This window comes from Eucalyptus grandis, chromosome 5 (assembly GCF_016545825.1).
Source record: "Eucalyptus grandis isolate ANBG69807.140 chromosome 5, ASM1654582v1, whole genome shotgun sequence".
In the NCBI taxonomy this organism is placed as follows: domain Eukaryota; kingdom Viridiplantae; phylum Streptophyta; class Magnoliopsida; order Myrtales; family Myrtaceae; genus Eucalyptus; species Eucalyptus grandis.
This window is the reverse complement of record NC_052616.1, coordinates 59,995,566-60,017,965: the sequence shown is the minus strand read 5'-3', so window position 1 is coordinate 60,017,965 and position 22,400 is coordinate 59,995,566. Positions and strand designations below refer to the sequence as shown.

The 22,400-nt window shown below is 41.9% G+C and overlaps 2 protein-coding genes, 1 long non-coding RNA gene and 1 other non-coding gene across 4 annotated transcripts; all 4 read left to right on the top strand.

Annotated features, from left to right (window-relative positions):
- The first annotated feature begins 1,095 nt into the window (after window positions 1–1,095).
- Window positions 1,096–5,441, top strand: LOC104447530 (inositol transporter 4-like). The gene is made up of 6 exons (XM_039314007.1): window positions 1,096–1,251; window positions 2,568–2,675; window positions 2,758–3,093; window positions 3,175–3,282; window positions 4,127–4,732; window positions 4,841–5,441. The coding sequence occupies exons 1-6, from the start codon at window positions 1,096–1,098 to the stop codon at window positions 5,312–5,314; spliced, it is 1,788 nt and encodes a 595-aa protein (XP_039169941.1). The 3' UTR covers window positions 5,315–5,441.
- Window positions 5,442–7,317: 1,876 nt separating this feature from the next.
- Window positions 7,318–9,940, top strand: LOC104447531 (arogenate dehydratase/prephenate dehydratase 1, chloroplastic-like). The gene is made up of 5 exons (XM_010061256.3): window positions 7,318–7,554; window positions 8,934–9,014; window positions 9,106–9,201; window positions 9,626–9,703; window positions 9,818–9,940. The coding sequence occupies exons 1-5, from the start codon at window positions 7,318–7,320 to the stop codon at window positions 9,938–9,940; spliced, it is 615 nt and encodes a 204-aa protein (XP_010059558.3).
- Window positions 9,941–10,588: 648 nt separating this feature from the next.
- LOC120293203 lies at window positions 10,589–13,154 on the top strand. The gene is made up of 3 exons (XR_005550920.1): window positions 10,589–11,156; window positions 11,454–12,881; window positions 12,995–13,154. It is a non-coding gene; the product is annotated as an uncharacterized LOC120293203 (long non-coding RNA).
- A 4,478-nt stretch (window positions 13,155–17,632) lies between these two features.
- Window positions 17,633–21,037, top strand: LOC104445620. Its single transcript, XR_005550977.1, has 7 exons — window positions 17,633–17,947; window positions 19,008–19,287; window positions 19,386–19,505; window positions 19,589–19,746; window positions 19,925–20,097; window positions 20,257–20,362; window positions 20,705–21,037. It is a non-coding gene; the product is annotated as an uncharacterized LOC104445620 (transcript).
- Window positions 21,038–22,400: the final 1,363 nt, after the last annotated feature.

The window sequence follows — 22,400 nt, the reverse complement described above, 5'->3', positions numbered from 1 at the left end:
ACCCTGGAGAAATACTAGAATTGCTATTTAGTATTCTCATCCGAGACTTTGTTGTATCCTCGGGAGGATTTTTGCCAGTGACTATTAGCAACGTTGTGGGGCAAATAAATCCTTAAAGAAAGTGATATCACGCCTCAAAGTCCGAGTTGTTTTTACTCGATCCGATTTCATTGTTCAACCCATTTCGAATACATATTTTACCAACAGAAGCCCCCCAATTGCAGGTCAAATAGGGTGCCAGAACTGCCAAGGGAGCAAGTCATCCCGTCATTCATCACCTAACTTTAACATTTATTAGTAGATGAACCCTTAGACATGCACTGAGATTTCTCAAAAGTCATGATCTCACCAACCTTTGAAAAGGTTGACGACCCTGTTTAGATGATCAAATCTAGTACGTCTGCATAACGCATGGTTATTGTATTTGCATTTCCTGGTCGAAGCCGGCGTGCCGAGTGATCATCTGATCGAGGTGCTACCCTCTATGTAATACAGGATTTCGAAATGTTCAAACATAAGCGGCTATCGCATGAATCTAGTACGTCTGCATAATGCACGATTATTGTATTCACATGTTTCGGTCGAACACGACGTTCCGGTTGATCATCTCATCAAGTCGTTACCCGATATGAAATACAGGGTATCGAAATGTTAAGACATTGCGGCTAACGTAATTTTGTTGATATCGGTTGTTGCATGGTCACGACTTCATCGAGAAATCTCTATACTAAACGGGGCATTAGGGTTTGCCGTGCGATGGTTTTTAGTGTAGCTAATTTGCCCTATTTTGACTAGTAAGCCGGAGCTCACTCGACTTACCTCGTGAGAACAAACTCGAAGGCGAAACTCAAGTTCTACTTAGTTTATGACATAGGCTATTTGAATTCAACTCGACTACTCGCGAGCAGCTTGACTCAAGCATGTACCATGCCTCGAGTATGGTATCGAATTCGACTACATTGCTAAAACGACTCGATTGCAATTCAATCTCAACAAGGATTTTTTAGCATTGGTATTGATTAGTGAGCCAAGTTAGAATATACTAAACTCCGCCTGTTTAGCCTCCTCGTGGTGCATCCCCGCCACCCCCTATCCATGGCCAATCTCGCAGCTCTCATTAGCCGTGCCATGTTGCCATCGCCTTCCGACCCTTCATCTCGCCGCCATCGAACCTACAACTCTCCTCCTTCTCTCTCGATTACGTTCTCTCTGCTTCTCTATTTCTTTGTCACCGTGCAGCCTCATATCGAGGTCCGTGACTTAATGCCGCCGGAGGGCCACTGCCCGCCTCTATCGGGGAGGGAGAGAGAGAGAGAGAACCATGAATGGGAAATCGATGTTGCGGCGGCCGGCAGTTGTAGCAAGGGCTAGAGATTATTGGTAGGTGACTATGGTGCCGTGGTGGCCGAACCACGCTGCAACGGATGACGGAGAATATGGTTTTAAATTCGGCATTAGGTTCGGAGGAGATTGGAGGCAAGGCTAAGCAAATCAAAATTCCCTCCAAATTTTGAAAAAAAAAGTATAGGAAAAAAATAAATTGTTTCTCATGACAGCGACAATTAATTATTTAATTTTTTTAGTTTGGTATTTTGATACTAATGTATAGGTATCCGTCATCATTTCGCGCTATTTGCCAAAGCACCATATAATATAATCTACAGAGTCAAATTACCAAAAAAAAAAAACATGAGGTTATTTAGATCTTCTTTATAGGACAAATAAGGATGGCGATGCGTAGCAAGTGATGTCAGCAGGACGTCATTATGATGTGGAGTTGATCAAAACCCTAGTTTTTGGTTAAATCAAAGTTCCCTCAGTTATGCATTCAAGAATAGTGAAATAAACTCCGTGCACTTCATCTTGGTTTTCTTCAAGTTGATTAAGTATAGGACAAAAAAGAATCATTCTTAATTTATTATCTAGATCCGAACAAAAGGGTAGCCAAATCTAAATCTAACTCTACATCAGGAGAGAAGAGCTGTAAAATAGATATTGGTTGATCATAAAATTACTTTCAGAGAAGTCCACCATTGAACACTGCAGAAGGGTGTTGGGGTGCGCAGTAGAAGCTCAATATCTTTGGCTGGGGAGATTGCCAAGAGGAAGGCTAAATCTGAGTTCGTTAATATATTTAGTCGGACCTACCTGCACTAAAAAAACTTAAACTAATGAGTTATGTGATAACTGTGATATATTAACTACTGCATATTACATAAGTTCTCTTATGTGACTCTTCTTTAACAAAATTCAAACGTGCATCTTAACAATCTTCCTCTTACATGTGAATTGTAGCGTTAGATTTGCTCCCCCTTAATTTAGATATCCTTTTGTATCAATTTATTTTAATTTAAATCTCCAACATCTAATTTCATCCCTGGTTTCTTTCTCCGGACCAAATCTTGAAGTCTACCATTGGGCCTACACTGCTAGGCTACAACTCCCATGCTCCCAGTCCTTATGCTTGTTGCAACAAGTAGTCAGTTCTTTTGCCTTTTTATTAATTGAGATTTGGCATACAATAGAAAAGCATCACCTGTTAAGAGGAACGAACACTCCTCGAATAGTACATAAACCTGAATACCTCATTTCCTCTGGTTGAAGGTGTCATTTCTGGGGCGTTGCTCTATATTCGGGAGGACTTCGAAGTCGTCAACAAGAAAACATGGTTACAGGTAACTAATTCTTCCTCATTTCCTGTAAATTGCTTATGTTTCTTGAGTACTTTAATTCTCAAAACTTCTTGTCTGCTCGAAGGAAACTATCGTGAGTATGGCTGTTGCTGGAGCTATCGTTGGGGCTGCTGTTGGTGGGTGGATCAACGATAGATTCGGGAGGAAGATATCGATACTTCTGGCCGACGCCCTTTTTTTTATTGGTGCGATTGTGATGGCCACCTCTGTAGCTCCATGGATGCTCATCATCGGAAGAATACTCGTAGGTTTAGGCGTTGGAATGGCTTCTATGACCGCGCCTCTCTACATTTCCGAAGCTTCTCCTGCCAGGATACGGGGTGCGCTAGTTAGCACAAATGGTTTCCTCATTACCGGAGGGCAATTCTTGTCTTATCTCATCAATCTGGCCTTCACTCGTGTATGCGTAATATAACGTAATATTCTTCTCCTATATTAGCGATTTAAGATAAGCAAATAAGTTGGCCTCTTTGAATTTTAGGTACCTGGGACTTGGCGTTGGATGCTCGGGGTAGCTGGACTACCCGCCCTCGTTCAATTCATCCTCATGTTATTTCTACCAGAGTCTCCAAGGTGGCTCTACAGAAAGGTAACGGTCGAGCTCTTAACTTATTTCACATTTTAGTATCTACTGGTCATGTGTCTGATTGTAATAGTTGCAGGCATGTACACTGAGAATTTGTCGATGGAAAATTCTAGTCTTTTTCTTACAATCATAGCTTTTGGAGGCATAATCGATTTATTGATTAATTTTTAGTTTCTTTTAAAACTAGGAATCTGGTTTCATGTTGTTTAGTAGTTAAGTCACACATCATTTTCTTGTTTGAATAATGGTTTTGCTAGCTATGCATTAAGACAAACTGTGGAGAATTAAATGCTTGGGGGTTACCATTTGAGATCGTGTAGAGGGATTAGTTTTCAGTTATTTCATATTCTTGCAGGTCTTGGGAAGTCCCTATTGTACATGACATGACCGGGTATAATTTTCTTGACTTCCATTTTGTTTTCACTATCAGTTTTCATTTTTATATACTTTGTTGAGTTTTCCAAAAATTGTCTAGACTTGATCTTGCAAATGTTTGTATGTTAGACACTTATTTCTCTACCTGGAGCATGAACCCAAAAAATTATTCATTTTTTGTTGTTTGATCCATTGTTGATAATTATGTATCTCAGTGGTATGTTCATCAGGTTCGGTTGCTGATTCTTTTAAATAAGATGCATGTCGTGATTGAGTTGAGAGTTTGTCTTGGAACTTTTTTTGATGCGAGCCATGTTTATATTATGCAATAGAATTTTGTCAGGTTAGCTGGACTATGGGGAATGACTTAATCCATTTTCCTACTTCTGTATTCTAACATAAAGTCACGTGTCTACGACATGGGCTGGTACATTATATTGTCTCTGATATACATATATCCTCTGTAAAACAGAACAAGATCGATGAAGCTAGGAGTATTTTGGCCAAGATTTATCCTGCCAATGAGGTGGAGGACGAAATGAATGCCCTGCAAGAATCTGTTGAAGCTGAAAAAGCCGATGAGAGCATCGTGGGAGAGAGTATGATTGCCAAAGTGAAGGGTGCTTGGAGTAACCCGGTAGTTCGAAGAGGATTATACGCTGGAATTACGGTTCAAGTGGCTCAGCAGTTTGTGGGAATTAACACAGTCATGTATTACAGTCCGACGATAGTTCAGTTTGCTGGGTTTGCTTCGAACAAGACCGCTTTGGCTCTCTCCCTCATAACTTCCGGCCTCAATGTGGTTGGTTCTATTGTGAGCATGGCATTTGTCGATAGATATGGACGGAGAAGGTTGATGATCGTTTCCATGTTTGGCATTATCTCTTGCCTGGTTGTGTTATCCGTCTTATTCTGGCAAGCGTCTCTACACGCCCCTGCCGTTAGTAATTTGGGATCTAACCACTTTGGTGGAAACACTACATGTCCCGCTTATTTGTCGGCTCCAGATGCAGCCTCATGGAACTGCATGTCTTGCTTACACGCTAAATGTGCATTTTGTGCCGATGGTACAAATGAGGTAAAAGTTTGCTTCAATTATTCTTTTCGAGCAATTTGTCCCTAGTGTTTTCGTCCCTTTTTATAATGCATAAGCTAAGCTTGCGTATTTTGTTCGTTTGTTATTTAGTATCAACCTGGAGCATGCCTGATTTCTGACAAAGGAATAAGGGGCATGTGCCGAGGCGAGCGACGGATATGGTTCGAGAATGGCTGTCCAAGCAAGTTCGGAATATTCGCCGTCCTTCTCCTTGGGCTGTACATAATATCTTACGCACCTGGGATGGGAACCGTGCCATGGATCGTGAATTCAGAGATTTACCCACTGAGGTATCGAGGCACCGGAGGAGGGATTGCAGCGGTCGCCAATTGGTGCTCGAATTTAGTTGTGAGTGAGACGTTCTTGACCTTGACAGAGGTTCTTGGCTCGGCCGGCACCTTCCTCCTTTTCGCCGGGTTTTCCTTTCTCGGGCTCGTCGCCATTTACTTCTTGGTGCCGGAAACCAAGGGGTTACATATTGAGGAAATTGAGAAGCTGTTGCAAGAGGGATACAAGCCTAAGGCTTTCAAAAAGAGGAAATCCAAAGTTGAAGGGTCTTCTTGAATTGTTCTCTTCTTCCTCTGTATCAAAAGCAGTTTAGTTGACTGCATTGGTTTGGATTTCTTAGAATAAATCTCTTCATCTTTTAGTCAATGAACAATAATATCATATGGCAATTCAGCAAGGAAGGAGTAAAATTCTATAGCTTTAGTTGAAATCATGGTATATCAATTTTATGGTAATTTAGCAAGAGGTGTAGAATCTTGTCTCCTTCAAGTACTTTCATAGTTCTAGTTGAAATAATTGGTCTGTCATAATGCAAATTTTTCGGAAACCATTTCTTATTATAGGGTATTCCTTGTTAGTCATCGCAAGCATTTTAAGATAACAATTTTCTATGAACCCGTGCACCTTTCGACAATGGAAGTATTTTAGGCCCAATTCTCTTAAGAAGTGGTAACTATAATAAGTATTGAAGCTTTGGTCTAAACTACTTTGTATCTCATAAAAAATAATGATTTTAACTCAAGTGTCAATTCTAACCTAATTTTTTTACCGTGTCTCACCAAAAAGTCAATTTTCATTTTTCTTGTCTCATAAAAAAGCATACACTTTCACTCAATACTTGAATGTGACCTTATTTAGTTTCTTTTCATCAATGTCATTAAAAATGCAATGTGTCATTTTGCGTATACTTGGCAACTCACGATTGTCGTCACAAATATAGTATTGTGACCCTATTTAGGATGTGTATGGCAACATTTCTATTCCAATAAACTATTTCTTTTCAGAAATAGTTTTTATTTTTTTTTTTTATTTCTAGTTTGAGAACAATTTCTAAATAAAATAAAGTGTCTGGTAATTATACAAAATTTCTATTCTTGGAATAGAAAAAGAATAGAAATGCGCTTGGTAAAAATTTATAAATTTTTGTATTTATTTGTTTTTCTTTTTACCCACGGACCGTTAATCGCTGCCCGTCACCGCACGACCGCCACACGATTGCCGCACGATCGTCGCACGGCCGCCGCACGATTGCCGCCCAATCGTTGCACGACCGCCGTACAACCGTCGACTGTTGCCACAGGATTGCCACCCATAGCCCATCGGTCGTGGGAAGGGGCGGTGGCTGGTGAGTGTGGATGGCGATTCTGTGACGGCGGTTGGCAGTGACGATCGGCGGTCATGCGGCGATCGTGTGATGGTTGGCGACAGCAAGCTGCCGGCGGACGGTGGCGGTTGTCGGCCGGTGGGTTGTGGGCGGTGGATGGTGGGCTACGTGCGGTGGCAACTGCCACCGACAGTCACTAGCGGTCGGCTGCCGACAATGGTTGTGGGCGGTAGGAGGTGGCTGGCGGTTAGCAAGTGGCCGGTGGTGGCCACAACAAGGAAGAAGAACAAAAGAAAAATAGAAAATAAAATAAAAACTTATTTTTAGAAATTGTTTCTGGGAATAAAAGAGCCAGAAAGAGGCTGATGAATGATGATTTAATGCGATGCCAACGCAGTCTACACGTCCATATATAGGGCGAGAAAAGATCCTGAGCGTCTGTCGGGTATGTGGGATCCTAACGATCACCCCTGCCTCGACACTTTTGTTAGAAAATCTGTGGCCAGAAGCGCTTGCGGGAGTGACAATGAGATTACCAAGTAAAGGGTGGATGACAACAATCGAGAAAGAGGCAGGAAAGTCGAAATGAATGCGAGGGAATCAATCGAAAGATGACATAAGAGGGAAGGAGAGTTCAAAAGTTTGGAAAACTCGAAAGCTTCATTTATTAATCTAATCGGAAATGTGTCCAAAGCCCACCAACCGAATCCGTCGAGCTTGCAATGTCATCTGATCAATTACGGTTGACTAGGCTGGCGATGTTGAGTCTTGGATTCTCTCTCTCTCTCTCTCATGCCTGGGACGCCGGCACAACCGCCCCCAACTTCCTCCTCCTCATCTCGAATTTAAATTATGAACCCACAAAAAAAGAAAGAAAAGGAACCTCAGTATTAATCCCCTTGCTTTATTTGCAAATTTATGTACTTGCAATATTAACCTAGAGTCAATTAATAACATGTTTAAGTACTCTACTCAAGTGTTTTTCTTTCAAGCAGTTGAATTGTGGCTAGTTGACAAGGTAGTCTTACCTATCGAGAACTCTGTAGGTGGAAGCATCCACCATAACTATGACTTGCTTCTTCGTCATAGATTGCATATAGTGGAGGAGGTGCAATTACAAGTTCATCACTGTTTACTGGGTTTGCCTGGCACAAGAAATGAGGATATTAAACGGGTTTTGAGCCACCCACAGGTCACTTAGGGCGCGTTTGTTTGCGTTTCTGTTTAAAAATTGTTCAAGGGAACGAAATAGAAAAAGTGTTTCTGTTCCGGGGAACAATTTTTGAACAAAACAACGCGTTTGGTAAACTTGTTCCGGGAATAAAAATAAACAGAAACATGTTTGGTAAATTTGGATAATTTTTTTATTTCTTTTATTTTTTCTATTTTTTCTTATTTTTCCTTTTTTTCTTTTTTTCTTTTTCATTTTTTTTTCTTCTTTTGGCCGGTCGCCGGCCAAGGCCTTGGCCGGCGAGGGTCGGCCTCGCCTTGATCCGGCGAGGCCGAGCTCGCCCGCCGGCGGGCGGCGCGGCCTCGCCGGGCCACCGCCAAGCGACGCCGACTCGCCCAGATCCGGCGAGGCCGAGGCTTGCCGGCCGAGCTCGGCCTCGCCGGATCCGGGGCGAGATCGAGCTCACCCAGGCCGGCGCGAGGTCGGCCTCACCTTGATCCGCCGAGGCCGAGGTCGCCCGGGCCAGCGCGAGGTCGACCGCCCGGCGGTGGCTCGGCGAGGCCGAGGCTCGCCGCCGGCGGGCGAGGTCGGCCTCGCCGGATCCGGGCGAGCTCGAGCTCGCCCAGCCATGGCGAGGCCGACCCTCGCCCAGCTACGGCGAGCCTCGCCGTGGCGGGCGAGGCCGCCGCCCTCGTTGGCCGGTCGCCGGCCATGGCCGAGGCCGGCGACCGGCCAAAAGAAAAAAAGAACAAGAAAATAAGAGAAAAAAAAAAAAAAAAAGTGTTTCTCAAAAGTGTTTCAGAAACAAGAAACACAAAATTTGTGTTTCTTGTTTTTTGTTTCTTTTTGTTTCGGGAACAAAAGAACAAAAAAGGAAAGTAAACGCGTCAAACGCGTTTCTGTTTTTTTTTGTTCCTAGGAACAAAAAAACAGAAAAAGTGTTTAAAAACACAAAAAGAAATACAAACAAACAGGCCCTTATTTTCCCATTTTCACCTTCTCCTTTTCCCTGGTTCCTTAAATAGGAAGGCTGTTTAACTTTATGACCTGCTTGTATGCAGGATATGGGTAATGATTACCAACTGATTATGACATACTATAAAACTGTGGCCAATGGATATGATCATAAATCAATTGTGATGAAACTGTTAAACTGTCTTTTCAGTTGTAGGTATATGTGCTGTCATTACAGCTGCCTGTTTGGATCATAACTATTGATTGCTGACTAGAAATAGGAGCTAGATGCCAAATCCTAGTCACTTGTTTTAAGCATCTCATGTGCTGGTATTTATTGTGATATCTATCTGATGCTACCGACTATATTACACATTATGTACTCTCTATGAAAATGTACACGATCCTATTAGTCTCCAATCTAACATGTAATTTATGTCTTTCAGGCTCTGGCTCAATGTGAGATGACACTAATGGAGTTAGGTGTCGTCAGAATAGATACTGAAGACACTGCGGGGGCGGCTCAGGTAACCATGCTGAAAAGTCATGTGTCTCCTTTTGGCATCATTTTAAATTACTGATGTTGCTAAGATTTCATAACGATAATACTCCAAATAGATTGTCGCCTCAAAAGGTGTAAGAGAAGCTGGAGCTGTTGCAAGTTCAAGAGAAGCAGAGATTTATGGACTCGACATTCTCGCCGAAAAAATCCAGGTGATGCTTGTTTCACAGGAACATAGAGGAGTTTGCACTGTTCAGTGCATGCACATGCCATAGTGAATCACTTGTTTAGAATATTAGTCAATCTGTCTTTGTCTGTTTGCTAAAGCAACTCACTGTGATTGTGCATTTTTTATTATTAGAAATATCCAGGATAACGATACAGCACAGTAGTTCTAATGCACCGACATTGAGATATCTGAGAATTATCCCATGACATTAATAGTTTATTTTAAACCATTTCACATCCCTTATGCACAACCATCATGCATCAATTATCGGTGTATTTGTAAAACTACCATACTCTGCTCTTTTTAAATGGCATTAGTCTTAAGTTTTGTGTAGCATGTGTTTCTTTTGCATTTGTCTTTCTCATGGTCATACTTGATTGGGTTTGTTTCCACTTAACATTTATCAGGATGATGATGATAACATTACCCGTTTCCTTATACTTGCTAGAGAGCCTATCATCCCAGGAACTGACAGACCCTTTAAGGTATTACATTGCTGCAATGACATTTTGACATAATCTCTTGATAGCACCATCAACAATGCTTTTCTTCTTTTCTTCTCTTTTTTTTTTTTTTTCCTTTTTACATCTTCCCATCAGACAAGCATTGTTTTCACTCTCAAAGAAGGTCCTGGTGTACTATTTAAAGCCCTTGCAGTTTTTGCTCTTAGGGACATTAATTTGACAAAGGTAAGTTTTACTGTGGTTGATTTTGGCCTTTGATTGTACCACCAGCGGACATTTTTCCGTTACATTCTCTAGTGAAATTTCAGATAGGGAGCCGTCCTCACAGAAAGCGTCCATTATGGGTTGTGGATGACTCAAATAAAGGCAGTGCCAAGTGAGTGGTCTCACTGTCGACTGGTTTTCCATTACATAGTCATAATGCAATTTCTGATTTCTGAAAGAGTAGGGTTTATCTTCTACTCTTCGGGGATGCAGAGTTTATTACGACTTTTGTACTTTGTTATTTGACTATTTGATATTGAAACATGGCAGGTACTTTGACTACCTTTTCTACATTGACTTTGAAGCGTCCATGGCAGAGCCCCGGGCCCAACTTGCCTTGGGACATCTGCAGGTTTGTTGTTTCACATCTCAGAGGGAGAAAATATTCAGTGGTTAGCAATCACCACGTCATCGTCCTACGTGGCGCGCACGAGCTTAGATGGCTCCACTGAAATGTCGACACGTGTTCACTGATGGAAAATGGAAAAGTCTAAAATGTGAGGCTTTCTTTTTCTCTTTCTTCGTCGCCCGACCGAAAAGGACCGAGGAGACTCGACAATTAATGCTCGAATTTGAGTTGCCGCTAAAAACTCTCTCTCCTCTTTTCAATTTTCAAGCTTTTGGCCTTCTCGAGAAGAGAAACGATGAAGCTTCTCTCCCTTTTCTCTTGCGCGCTCCTCCGCCTCGCCTCCGCCTCCGCCTCCGCCTTCCCCTTCCCCAAAGCCGCCTTTGGTCGCTACTGCTTGGGTCTGCCTTTGGCACGTCGCCTCCCCCAAGAGCCCCGCTCAGTCGCAGCTGCTGGGTCCTGATTCCTGAGCCCCTTTGCCTCCGCCATTGCCTCCGGAGCCTCATCGCCCCAATCTTTTGGGAACCCTAGCGACGTTTACTATGGCCGCACCATCTCTCTTAGCCTCGGAAACTTCTGGGTCTCCGTCCGATTGCGTCCCTCCGACGAGCTCGTCATCATGCCTCACCCCATCTATGATCTCGTCATCTGGGAACATTTTGGATACCCGCAGCTGACGGTGTCGTTTGGGTGTTCTTTTTCCCCAACCGAGCTACAGAAAACCTTGGAACATCGCGGTCAGGGAGGATTATCCGAAATCAAAGACTCGTCTTCGCCAAGTTCACTGCACTCAGAGTCCCTGTAATATTTGGATAGAAGAAGACGTCGACCATGTACGTATTGGAGCCGCCGACGAAGGGGAAGGTTTGTCTCCATGTTTGTGTGATCTGAGTTTTTGTTTGATTTTTCTGGAATGGCACTGAGAAGTTGTGGACTCCTATTTTACTGTGATTGCGTCATGAATCTAGCTGCTTTTTACTTTTTCGCGATCTGGTTTTGATTCGATTCTCTTCCTCTTGCTTTATTTTTGGACATGTGGTTGGAAGTTGCGCTCTGATGAGTTTATGATTAATGTGAAAGCAACGTTAAGATGAGCGATCAAGCTCCTTCTCGCATTCGATTCCAACCTCCAATTTGTGTTTCTGCGTCTTCGCTTCACAGAAATGGCTGCCAAGGCTAAGCCAATTGCTCCCGTCCCTGCAAAATTAAGAGAGTGAATTGTGAATTGGGTCAAGATTGCTTATTCAATGCTCAAGAATGGATGGTGGAGTAGCTTCTTCGGGATTGAGCTTGTGTTCTATGGAGTTTTAAACATATCTTCAGTTTGAAGTGCACTCGCATTGAAAGAATGGTTAGATCTTTCATTTGGTTTGTGTTAAAGATAGATTTTGTTGTGAGAAGAGGAAATATCCAATTATTTTGTCAGTTTGGCTTTTCGGCAACGAAAATATTGAAGGAGGGTGAAGTCATGTAGAATCGAACTGTTATATGAAGTTATGAACAGTAATTAAGCTTAATTTGCTTTGAGTGAAGTCCTTGATCTTAAGATTATGCGTGTAGTATTATCATGCTCTTCAACATCATTTAATTTCTGTATTCAAAGGAATTTGGTTTTCAAATTCATAACCTTGTCTATACTTCTTGATGATCGGATGAGCTAATGTCTTGACTATGGGCATTAATGGTTGAAGCTAGCTAGATTTGTGTATTTAAGTTGGATGATCTTGTCAATAAGCTAGTCGAACCTTCTGTCTACTCGCAGTTAGGCATTTCAATGTAAAATACCTTTTCCACTTTGTTATTGTTCAAATGAGGTGGTTGCTTAGCTGGTGGATGAGATTGTATTGGCAATGGTTGTGGTAATGTATGTGATTGTGTCCAATAAGTTTAAGTTTCCTCTATTACGTGGTCTGCATAAGCCGCCTTGTTCTTTTTTATCCTGATTTCTGCTGTCTACTTGCAATTCAAGGTGGGGATCCTACTTGCTCCAGCACACGTCCCTTCTCTCGCTATTGAAATTGAATTGCAGGGATTTCGAGCAAAACCAATTGGTTTAGTCTGTTAGCATAGAGGGTTTTGTTGATAGTTAATTGTTGCTGGTGATGGCTGATGTGGTATTGCCGTTCTGTTGCATCACTAGAGCTTGCCTTAGTTCTTGCTTTAATTTAGTGTATTCTTTCTTTTTTGGGGTAAGGGAAGAACAAAAGATTGACTTTGGCTGGGCTTTGCACAAATAAAAGAGACATTGTGCTCCAAGGATGGTTCTCTGAAAAGGAAATTATGAATATAGAAACGTGTCATTTACAAATTCTTCAATGTAGGTTAGGTCCTGGTGTTTGTTCTATGTTCCCGCTTTTGTTTTCTCTTTGTGCCATAAATGTTGTGAGCTAGTGATAAGGTTACTTATTGTTTACTTTCTTGTGACAACATATGGCAAGTGCAAATCTTCTTTTCTCACATTGAGATGTAATCGATCATTTTTTTTGGATAACTGGAGTGTGAAGGCAACCCAAAGAAAGACCACAGAAACTAGTAGGATGGGGTATCTCTGCAATGTCCCTTACAAGTTCGGGAGTGGTTTCAGAGAAGGTGATGAGCTTTGCTCTTGTTTGATTGTCTACGGAGATAATGTTATCTTTTGCACTTGGTGATGGAATTTTTTTGGCTTTTTTTGCTGATTTATGGAGCTGATGATGATGTAGGTACTGAAGCCATGCGAAGGAAGCACGTAGCACCGGCTTCTGCCTAATTGTTATGATAGTTTTGGGACATAATCATGTAAATTTGAAGAATTTAGTTATCTAGACGCTGGGAACTTTTGGCATATACAGTTGCCCTTTAATATACTTTGTTTTAATTTCATCTATCGCGGCATTATTTGCAATTTTGAATGAAGAAAGATTAAGCTTACCATTGTTTTAGAATTGCCTAGTGTTAATGCTCTTGCAATGCCTACTTGTCCTTAGTTATAACTTTAATCTCTCTTGATTGGAGCAAGTTGTTGAGTCCTATTATGGCGATCTTGACTGTGAGAGTGCCCCTTCTCAACCTGTATCATCTCACGAGATCTTTGGTACGCAGCGAGATGGTTATTTGGAGGCAAAAATTTATCCTGTTCCCTTTAACATTTAGATTATGCCCAACTTAGATCTTTTGAAAAATTAAGAGACGGACAGTGATATGCACCATTCAAGTCACAATCTATTAAAAGGTTGAGACTTTTATGCAAAAGATATAACAAGATCAAATTCAACCATGTTGAGATTAAAACAGAAGCCATGGACTTAATTTTACCTATGCACAATCAGCATTTCTAAACTTTTCTTAGTGAAATAGGGTGGCTTCAAAATGATAAAAAGATGAAAAGAGACAGACCCTTTCCTTCGAAGAAATGCATCTCTATTTTCAAGTTAGAGCAAGATCAAGAAAATTGTCAAGACCTGCAATTGCACCTCACCTTTTTGCCAATGAATTACTGTTGCATGCCGATAGAGGGTTGTAGGGGCGCTAAACTAATAATTTCATAGGCATCACCCAGGGTTGAGCTTTGGTATGGTATCCACCACTAAAAGTTGACTGGGAGATTACTAGAAATTCATCCCAGTTGAAAGGAAATGATGGCGGTCCTCTGAAGCAAACCTGGCAATATCCCGGTCTCCTTACAACAAGACGAAGCCAAATCTTGGCTATTTGTCACCGGGCTTAGCAAGGTAAACGAATTTCAAATCGTAGGCATAACATAGAGAAAGCCTTCTTCCTTAAATATATTGCCTTTTCAATATCATGTGCATGCTATATTTTCTTCTCAATACCAAGTACAAAGATAAAGACCAATTCAAAGTTAATTCCACTTTTTCAATGAAGCAGATTGATCTCCCCATAAATGCTTCAGAAGACCTATTCATTGAAGCTAACCGACAAGCTTCTCCCCCTTCAGTAAAAGGTCCATGTTTATGTTCGGACTAAGATTGTTTGTCCACCTTAGCCAGCAACTCTTGCCGCAATGAAGAAGACCTAACTGCAATTAGACAGAAGAAATCTGGGTAAAAAAGAACAAGGCAGTTTATGCAAACCACGTAATAGAGGCAAATGAATCTTGGTGGACATAATCACATACATCACCACAGCCATCACCATACCTTATCCATCGGCTAAAGCAACACCTCATTTAAACAAGAACAAAGTGGAAAAGGTATTTTACATTGAAATGCCTAGCTGCAAGCAGACAGCGGGCATAACTAGCTTATTGTGCTTCCTCAGTACTATAAGCAAAGAGCCAATAAAATTAAATTAAGCAGGAGAAATATATTGACAAGATCATCCAACTTAAATACACAAATCTAGCTAGCTTCAACCATTAATGTCCATAGTCAAGACATTAGCTCATTCGACCATCAGGAGGTAAAAACAAGGTTATGAGTTTGAAAACCAAATTCCTTCAAATTCAGAAATTAAACAATGTTGAAGAGCATGATAATACTACATGCATAATCTTAAGATCAAGGACTTCACTCAATGCGAATTAAGCTCAATTATTGTCCATACAACAGTTCGATTCTACATGACTTCATCACTCATTTAATATTCCCGTTGCCGAAAGACCAAAGTGACAAAACAAGTTGGAAATTTCCTCTTCTCACAACAAAATCTATCTTTAGCCCAAACCAATTGAAAGATCTAACCATCTTTTCAATGCGAGTGCACTCCAAACTGAAGTTAAAAACTTCATAATCTTCAGATAATAAATTAATCGAACGCAAGAGTTTCATGAACCCGCGAGGGAAAATGCAGAGATACCTCATCCTACCAGTTTCTATGGTCTTCCTTCGGATTGCCTTCACACTCTAGTTATCTAAAAACAGTGATTAAATACAACTAAATGTGCGAAAAGAAGATTTACCCTTGCCATATGCTGTCACAAGAAAGAAAACAATAAGCAACCTCATCACTAGCTCACAACATCAATGGTGTTAAGAGAAAGCAAAAGCGGGGACAACATAGAAACCTACATTGAAGAATTTGTACATGACAGATTTCTATATTCACAATTTCCTTTTTAGAGAACCATCTTTAGAGCACAATCTCTTATATATTTGTGCAAAACCCAGCTAAAAGCCAATCTTTTGTTCTTCCCCCCACCCTAGAATACACGATTGACTTGTGCAGATCCTACATTGAAGCAAGAGCTAATGCAATCTCTAGTCACATGAACAAATGCAATAGAACATCACTAACACATCAGCCATCACCATCAACAATAACCATCAACAAAACCCTATGCTAACAGACCAAACCAATTGCTCAAAATCTCTGTAATGCCATTTCGAGAGAGGGGGAGGGAAGGGGGGGACTTGTGCCAGAGCCACTAGGAAAGGATTGACACCTTGAACAAGGAAGTCCTCGACGATGCGGTGAAAGATGGTGCCGCCGTAGTAACATTCGAGGCAGAGCTTAAAGAAGTTCCTTACGGCCTTGGGCGCTTCTTTTGGCCAGAGCTTGATGTCGAGTGGGCGTGCGTCGCGTTCAGCACTAACATACACAGTCGACGTCTTCTTTTATCCAATTTCTACAGGGACTTCAGGTGCAGTGATCTCGATGAAGACAAATCTCTGATTTCAGAGTTTCCTCCCCGACTGCAATGTTCCAAGGATTTTTGTAGCTTGATTGAGGAAGAAAAACGCCCCAACGATGTCTTCAGCCACCAATACCCGAAATGTTACCAGATGATCTAAAGACGTAAAGTGGACGAGATCGTGGATGGGATGAGGTGTGATAACGAGCTTGTCGGAGGGACGCGATCGGACCAAGGCTCATAAGTTGCCGAGGCTGAGAGATATGATGTGGCCACAGTAGACGCCGCCAGGGTTCCCAAGAGACCGGCACGAGCATGCGTGGGGGAGAGAGAGAGAGAGAGAGAGAGAGAGAGGAGTCTGATGAATCGTGGCAGCCGATGAGGCTCCGGAGGCGACGGTGGAGGCAAAGGGGGCTCGGGACAGAGCAGCAGCGACCAAGCGAGGGTCATGGGGGAGGCGACGTGCCAGAGGCAGATCTTAGCAGAACTTGCGACCGATGAGGGCCTTGGGAGAGGCGGAGGCGGAGGCGAGCGATCAGGCATGCGGGAGAATGAGAGAGAAGGTGTCTTCGTCTTTTCTTCTCAACTCAACGAAGGAGAAGGCAAAAAAATGTTTGCAAATTGAAAGGAGGAGAGAGATTTTTGAGCGGCAAGAGCATTAATTGTTGCTTTTGCCGAGGCTTTTTTCAGTCGGCTGACAGAAGAGAGAGAAAAAGAAAGCCTCACATTTTAGACTTTTCCATTTTCCATCAGTGAACACGTGTCGACATTTCAGTGGAGCCATCTAAGCTCGTGCGCGCCACGTAAGACGATGACGTGGTGATTGCTAATCACTGAATATTTTCTCATATATATATAATTTTTCAAAGGAATATAAATCTCAGAAGTTGATATTTGATAACCAGATAATTTTTACCTTACATTTATAACCCCTTTTTTTCACGCACAATCCTTCTATACTAGATTACCTAAACATGTCACGATACCATAAAACAATTTTAGGCTTGTTAAGATTAAGGTTGATTGATTTTAGGTTGCATGGATTTCAAATTTAAACTTGAAATCTATGATGTCAAATTCAATTTCCAATTTTTCATATAGGGAATTGACTTTATTGACTTTGGAACCGATCGAGGCTTTTATTTTGCATTTTTTTGTTTCATCTATTATATATAATATGCATGTGTCAAATTTGAATATAATTTTTTTTTTTGCTTGATGTCAAATTTATTTAATATCCACAAAATTATTATTTAAAAAAAGAGTATAAAAAACCTTACTTAAAATTAGTGGTAATATGGTTTGATTCTAAATTCTACCTTAGAATCAACCTTATAGAAGATTCTCGAGTAGAACTGACCAAATTTCAAGTATAAAATTGGGAACCAACCTTGATTCAGTTCCCAATTTAGAGAATAAGTCTCCTTGTGAATCAACTTTGAATTCCCAAGTTGAATTGGCTCAGTTTCTCCCTCTACTTGTGATGTTTATATAATTAGTCATTTATCATGATTCTAAAATGAAAAGGTTCATTGAATTTGTCCTGTTTTGATGATGAAAAAAACCATGGTTTATCCACCATTTTTTCTATCCTACTTTTGCACGTCGGATTTCCACCTTTGCCTAATAAGATTTTAGGAACATCAACAAAATACCCATTTTTCTCATCATGATATCTCCACCTAACTATGAAATAAAATTGGACTGCTTTTTGCACAGCACGGCGCCGTTTCCCTCTCTCCCAAAACTGCAGAACCAAGAAGAGGACAAAAACAAAAAACCAAACGAGAGACAACCCCCGCACGTTAACTTTCATGGCGGCCGAAATTCGCCAGGGGAAAAAGTCCGAGAATTCGAGGGAGAGAATCCAACCGGAATCTCCAGAGCCATGCAAATGACTGGTGGCCGAGAACAGATTCCTTGCCCCGCCCCCAAAGATCTTTGATGGCTATTGGGTCCATCCCCTGCTTCGAATTCTCTTCTTATCTCGACTCGGATGATGCATGCCGCTGCTGGCGGGGGAAAACAGAGCTCCTCTCTCTTAGCATTTCCCGTGTGATGAGCTCGTCTCGTTCCTGACGAGGTGCGTGACCCCTGCTGCTCTGCTTTTCTCCGGATTCGCGTTTTCGGATGATGGGTCGTCTCGAGTTTCGCGGTTTATTGGGTTCTGGTTACTGGGTTCTCGTTTGTTTGATTGGTTTTGCTGTGAACGATGTGTTTTTTGCGTCGAGGCGAGCAATCAAAAGGGGTTGTCGATAAGGGGGGTGAGCTTGGAAGTGCTGATGCAATCGGTTCTTGTTGTTTTTAGATGCAAATGACCCTGCTGCTCTGCTTTTCCTGACGCGGATTCGCGTTTTCGGGTGATGGGTTGTCTCGAGTTTTGCGTTCATTGGGTTCTTTTTACTGGGTTCTCGTTTGTTTGACTGCTTTTGCTGTGAATGACGTGTTTTAGTGTCGAGGCGAGGAATCGAAAGGCGTTGTCGATTGCGGGGCCAGTTTGGAAGTGCTGATGCAATCCGTTCTATGTTGTTTCTAGATGCAAATGACCCTGCTGCTCTGCTTTTCCCCTTCACAGATTCGCGTTTTCGGGTGATGGGTCGTCTCGAGTTTTGCGGTTCGTTCTGTTTACTGGATTCTCGTTTGTTTGATTGGTTTTGCTGTGAATGATGTGTTTTTGAGTCAAGGCGAGCAATCGAAAGGGGTTGTCGATTAGGGGGGCGAGCTTGTACGTGCTTATGCTTGGTTCCATGTTGTTTTTAGATGAAAATTTTGGTGGGAGAAACGTAAGAGTGTGAAGTTTCAGCCTTGCTTTCTAGTATCTTCACTTCAATACTGGTGTTGAACAGAGAAAACAGAGGATATAAGAAGTGTTGGAGTTTCTATAAGCCAATTTCTAATGATGTGAATGGCTTCCTTTTGTTTCCATGGGCCGAATTTTCCTTTCTTTCCATTTTTAAATTCTTGATTGCCAATTTTTGATAGGTCAGGGCAATTTCCAATTTTGTTAGTAAATTGAATTATGGATTTGTAGATTCTTTTCTGGGCATGGAGAAAGTCAAGTCCTTTATCTTTTCTTTTTTATGAACTTTGGTTTTGTTGATCATTGAAAGTGCTCAACATGTTGGTTTTGTTAATCTTGTCAGGTTTACAGTCATTTGTTTTGGGATGGCATGCTGAATGAAGAATTATCATGGTACAACCATGCTTACTGTAATGGGCAGTGTTGGCAATTACCAGGCACTTCCAAAGAATCCGGTTCTGCATGAGACTGTTTCATGCGGAGCTAGCCATGTGATTTGCTCCACTAAAAGTGCAGTTTTTGTTCCTGTGAGGAGTACTAGTAACGTTTTGAATTCTTCATTTTCTGACAAAGGCCGCACTCAACTGCAGACCCTTCACCATGTGGCTTCAAAAAAATGGCTAGTATGCATGTTCTTTATCCCGAGTTCCAATTTCTTTTGTAATATCTCGATCTAGTTCTTTCTGGTGCTGAAGGTTGTGCAATTTCTGCGATGCTATAGTGCCGACTGGGTGACTCCAGTTCGCTTGATGATGAATATCGTTCATCCCGAAACATAGCTATCAGTCTCTTTAGGTGGTACAAGAATGCTGTTGATCGTGGAGGAGGTGACAACTTAAAAGTATATTTAGCAGTTTGCTGGATCTCTCATGAGTGAGCTTGAGTTGTTGTCTTTTGTAAGTCAAAACCTTTTCCCTGTATCAGGAGTTCATCAGTGCTGGGGTAAATGCATACGCACTCGGCTGCACTGACGAAGGATTGAGGGATGAACTTACTGATATGAAGGATCTGGTGTTGAGATTGAAGCAATGCAAGCTTATGGTGGAAACACCACTTTAAAATCTAAGATCATCTCTGAGGAGGTAATTAATGATTAGAACCTGTAAACTTCATCAACTATATAATAATAGTGGCATTCCAGTGTTCTTGGTGACTTTTTGGGCTCTTTAATCTATAATGATCCTGTTCTTAGTTTATTCCCTTTCCAATATCAATGCATTTGACTGTTTTAAGATGTCCACTGGTGTTCATTATCCGCAGATTGATGAGTGCATATTTTGGTTGAGCATTATATTCATTACCATCTTGTGCACACCACAACCAACAGTCGTTAGATGGTCATCTACCCCACCAGTGTCGGAAGAAATACTACGCCAGTGGAAAGGATTCTATGCTCTCATAGCAAATGCATATTATATTAGGGGAATGGCATGGTGAGCTTTTGCTTTCTTCGTATCATTATTATTGATTTCTGAATGCAAGCCTTCTCATTGTGACAAAAGATTCTAGAAGGAAACTACTTGTCCTCGCATACCACGTTTTAGTTTTAGAATCTAATGTTGATACCTGTTGAACTGTATGATTAAATTAAGGCTTCCGGTGAAAACTCTTCAACTGGAGCAGATGGCTGTGATGGGCCGTTCAGAAGAGCCATCGGTAGTTGCTAGCCGAATGCGTCTGGTGTTCAGTACTCTCGAGGTTAGCTCCTATTCTACTACAATTTTTCCCATTTCTGCGCAAAATGTTGAGAGAATGCATCATCTGAAGTTTAAAAGACTGGAACACAGTGGATGTCCCGGTCTCGTATCCTTCCACTACATGCATTCTCCTTGCCATGAAGAATACATTGACACCCTGCTTTCGACCATAATGTACTAAACTTCTTTATTGGCCATCTGATTCCCTTTTCTTCCTTGAGTGGTCTTAAAAATTGGTTTGTTCTTATTTTATCCGATTTCTATGATGACAGTGAATTTTGAGTTGATAAATGCATCTACTTGATGTGTTTTTGCTGGTGAGATTATTTATTGGCCTGTGCAGGTGGTGAGTCCACAGTGGCCAAAAGTCTAAGTGCTCCTGACTGAGGTGTACTCATTTTTCAAGCATATCATCCCTTGTAAGAACTGTGCAGATTATAAGTTCCGTAATGTTCAGTGACCCAGAAATTTTCACTAGTCATCGTACATAGTAATTTGTGCAATAATTACGCAAATTTGTGAATATGTCTGCCCAAATATTCGAGTCTAGGTCTAGGCCCTGCCATCGGTCTTTTTAGTTCATTCAATGTTCAGAATACCTTCGCAATTAGACAGATACAAGATGTGTAATTGACTTATTAGTTCTCATTCCTACATCACTTAAATGCCTTCTGCATTTGCACTGGCACTTGAAATTGATAGGAGTGATGCTTCTCTTTGCATCACCAAACAGAAGAATATGGTAGAAACTTTCTTGGTCTTGATGTGGACATACAGATGGGAACTTTCAGTGTTTCCTGTAGCTGCTACGTTTGGCTCCGTCCCGGCCCCCCCTTCCAAATCCAATCCCAATATCCATGCCAAACCCAATTCTAATACCATTACTTCCCCCAGTTGTCATCCCTTTACCAGATGAATCGCTGCCTTTGCCACCGTTGAACTCACCACCCATGCCTCCGCCTCCACCTGCTCCGAAACCACTGCCTTCACCATGGCCATATCCCTCCCCTGAACATCCCCCCAATCCACTGCCACCGCGACCCCCACACCTCCTCCACCACCGCCACCTCCTCCAGCAACACCTGTGAATCCTCCCTTGCCAAAGCCTCCACCGAAACCGCCCCCACCACCTCCACCTCCTTCTCCACCACCAGCTCCCCCTCCATTAGCTCCTGAAGCAAATTCAGCGCCAAAGCCACTTCCTTGACCAAACCCTTCGCCAGAGCCACTGCTGCAATATGCTCCACCTCCACCACCGCCACCTCCACCGCCACTGCCGATTCCACTTCCAATACCACCACCAGCACCAAAGCCACTTCCATGGCCAAAGCCTCCGTCAGAGCCACCTTCTCCACCTCCACCACTCTTGCCTTTTCTTCCATTTCTACTACCCTCATCTGCCCCTGCCCCTCCTCCATAATCTTCTCCATGGCCATATGCGCCATTTCCTCCACCACTATCTCCTCTTCCACTGCCGCCACCAACTCCACCTCCGGCTCCACCATAGCCTGCGCTACCATTCACATTACCTCCCTTGTCAAAATTTTCAGCAAACCTGCCAAAGAAACTTCCACAACTATGCCAACTTCTAAACGAGCAGTGTGTTGGAAATTAATCCAAAGAATACACACTGTTTGTTGTAGTCAGAACATCAATATAAAGAATATGATAACAACTTTATAATATCCTTCCTTTTACCAATCTTGGAGGAGAAGAAAATAAGATATCACCGAAAAATAACATAAAATTGGAGGTGAGGTACGAATATCCGAATCTCCTTAAGGCGATTAGTTCCACTTGATAGTGCTTGCCCAGATCACGAACTATGCCTCTTAAGATATAACACCTCAAACCTGTTTGGATTAGTACTATGCAAACAGGACTCTGTCGAATCGTTCAATTGAACCAGCACATCCAGAAAAAACAGAAGAGTAGAAAAGTATATCAAAGCCTTTTTGGAATCAAGTCGGAAAAACCAAAACCAAAAACTCTAATGAAGCTCTATGCTCATATCTATTTATAGAGCTTTTTTTAGTTCA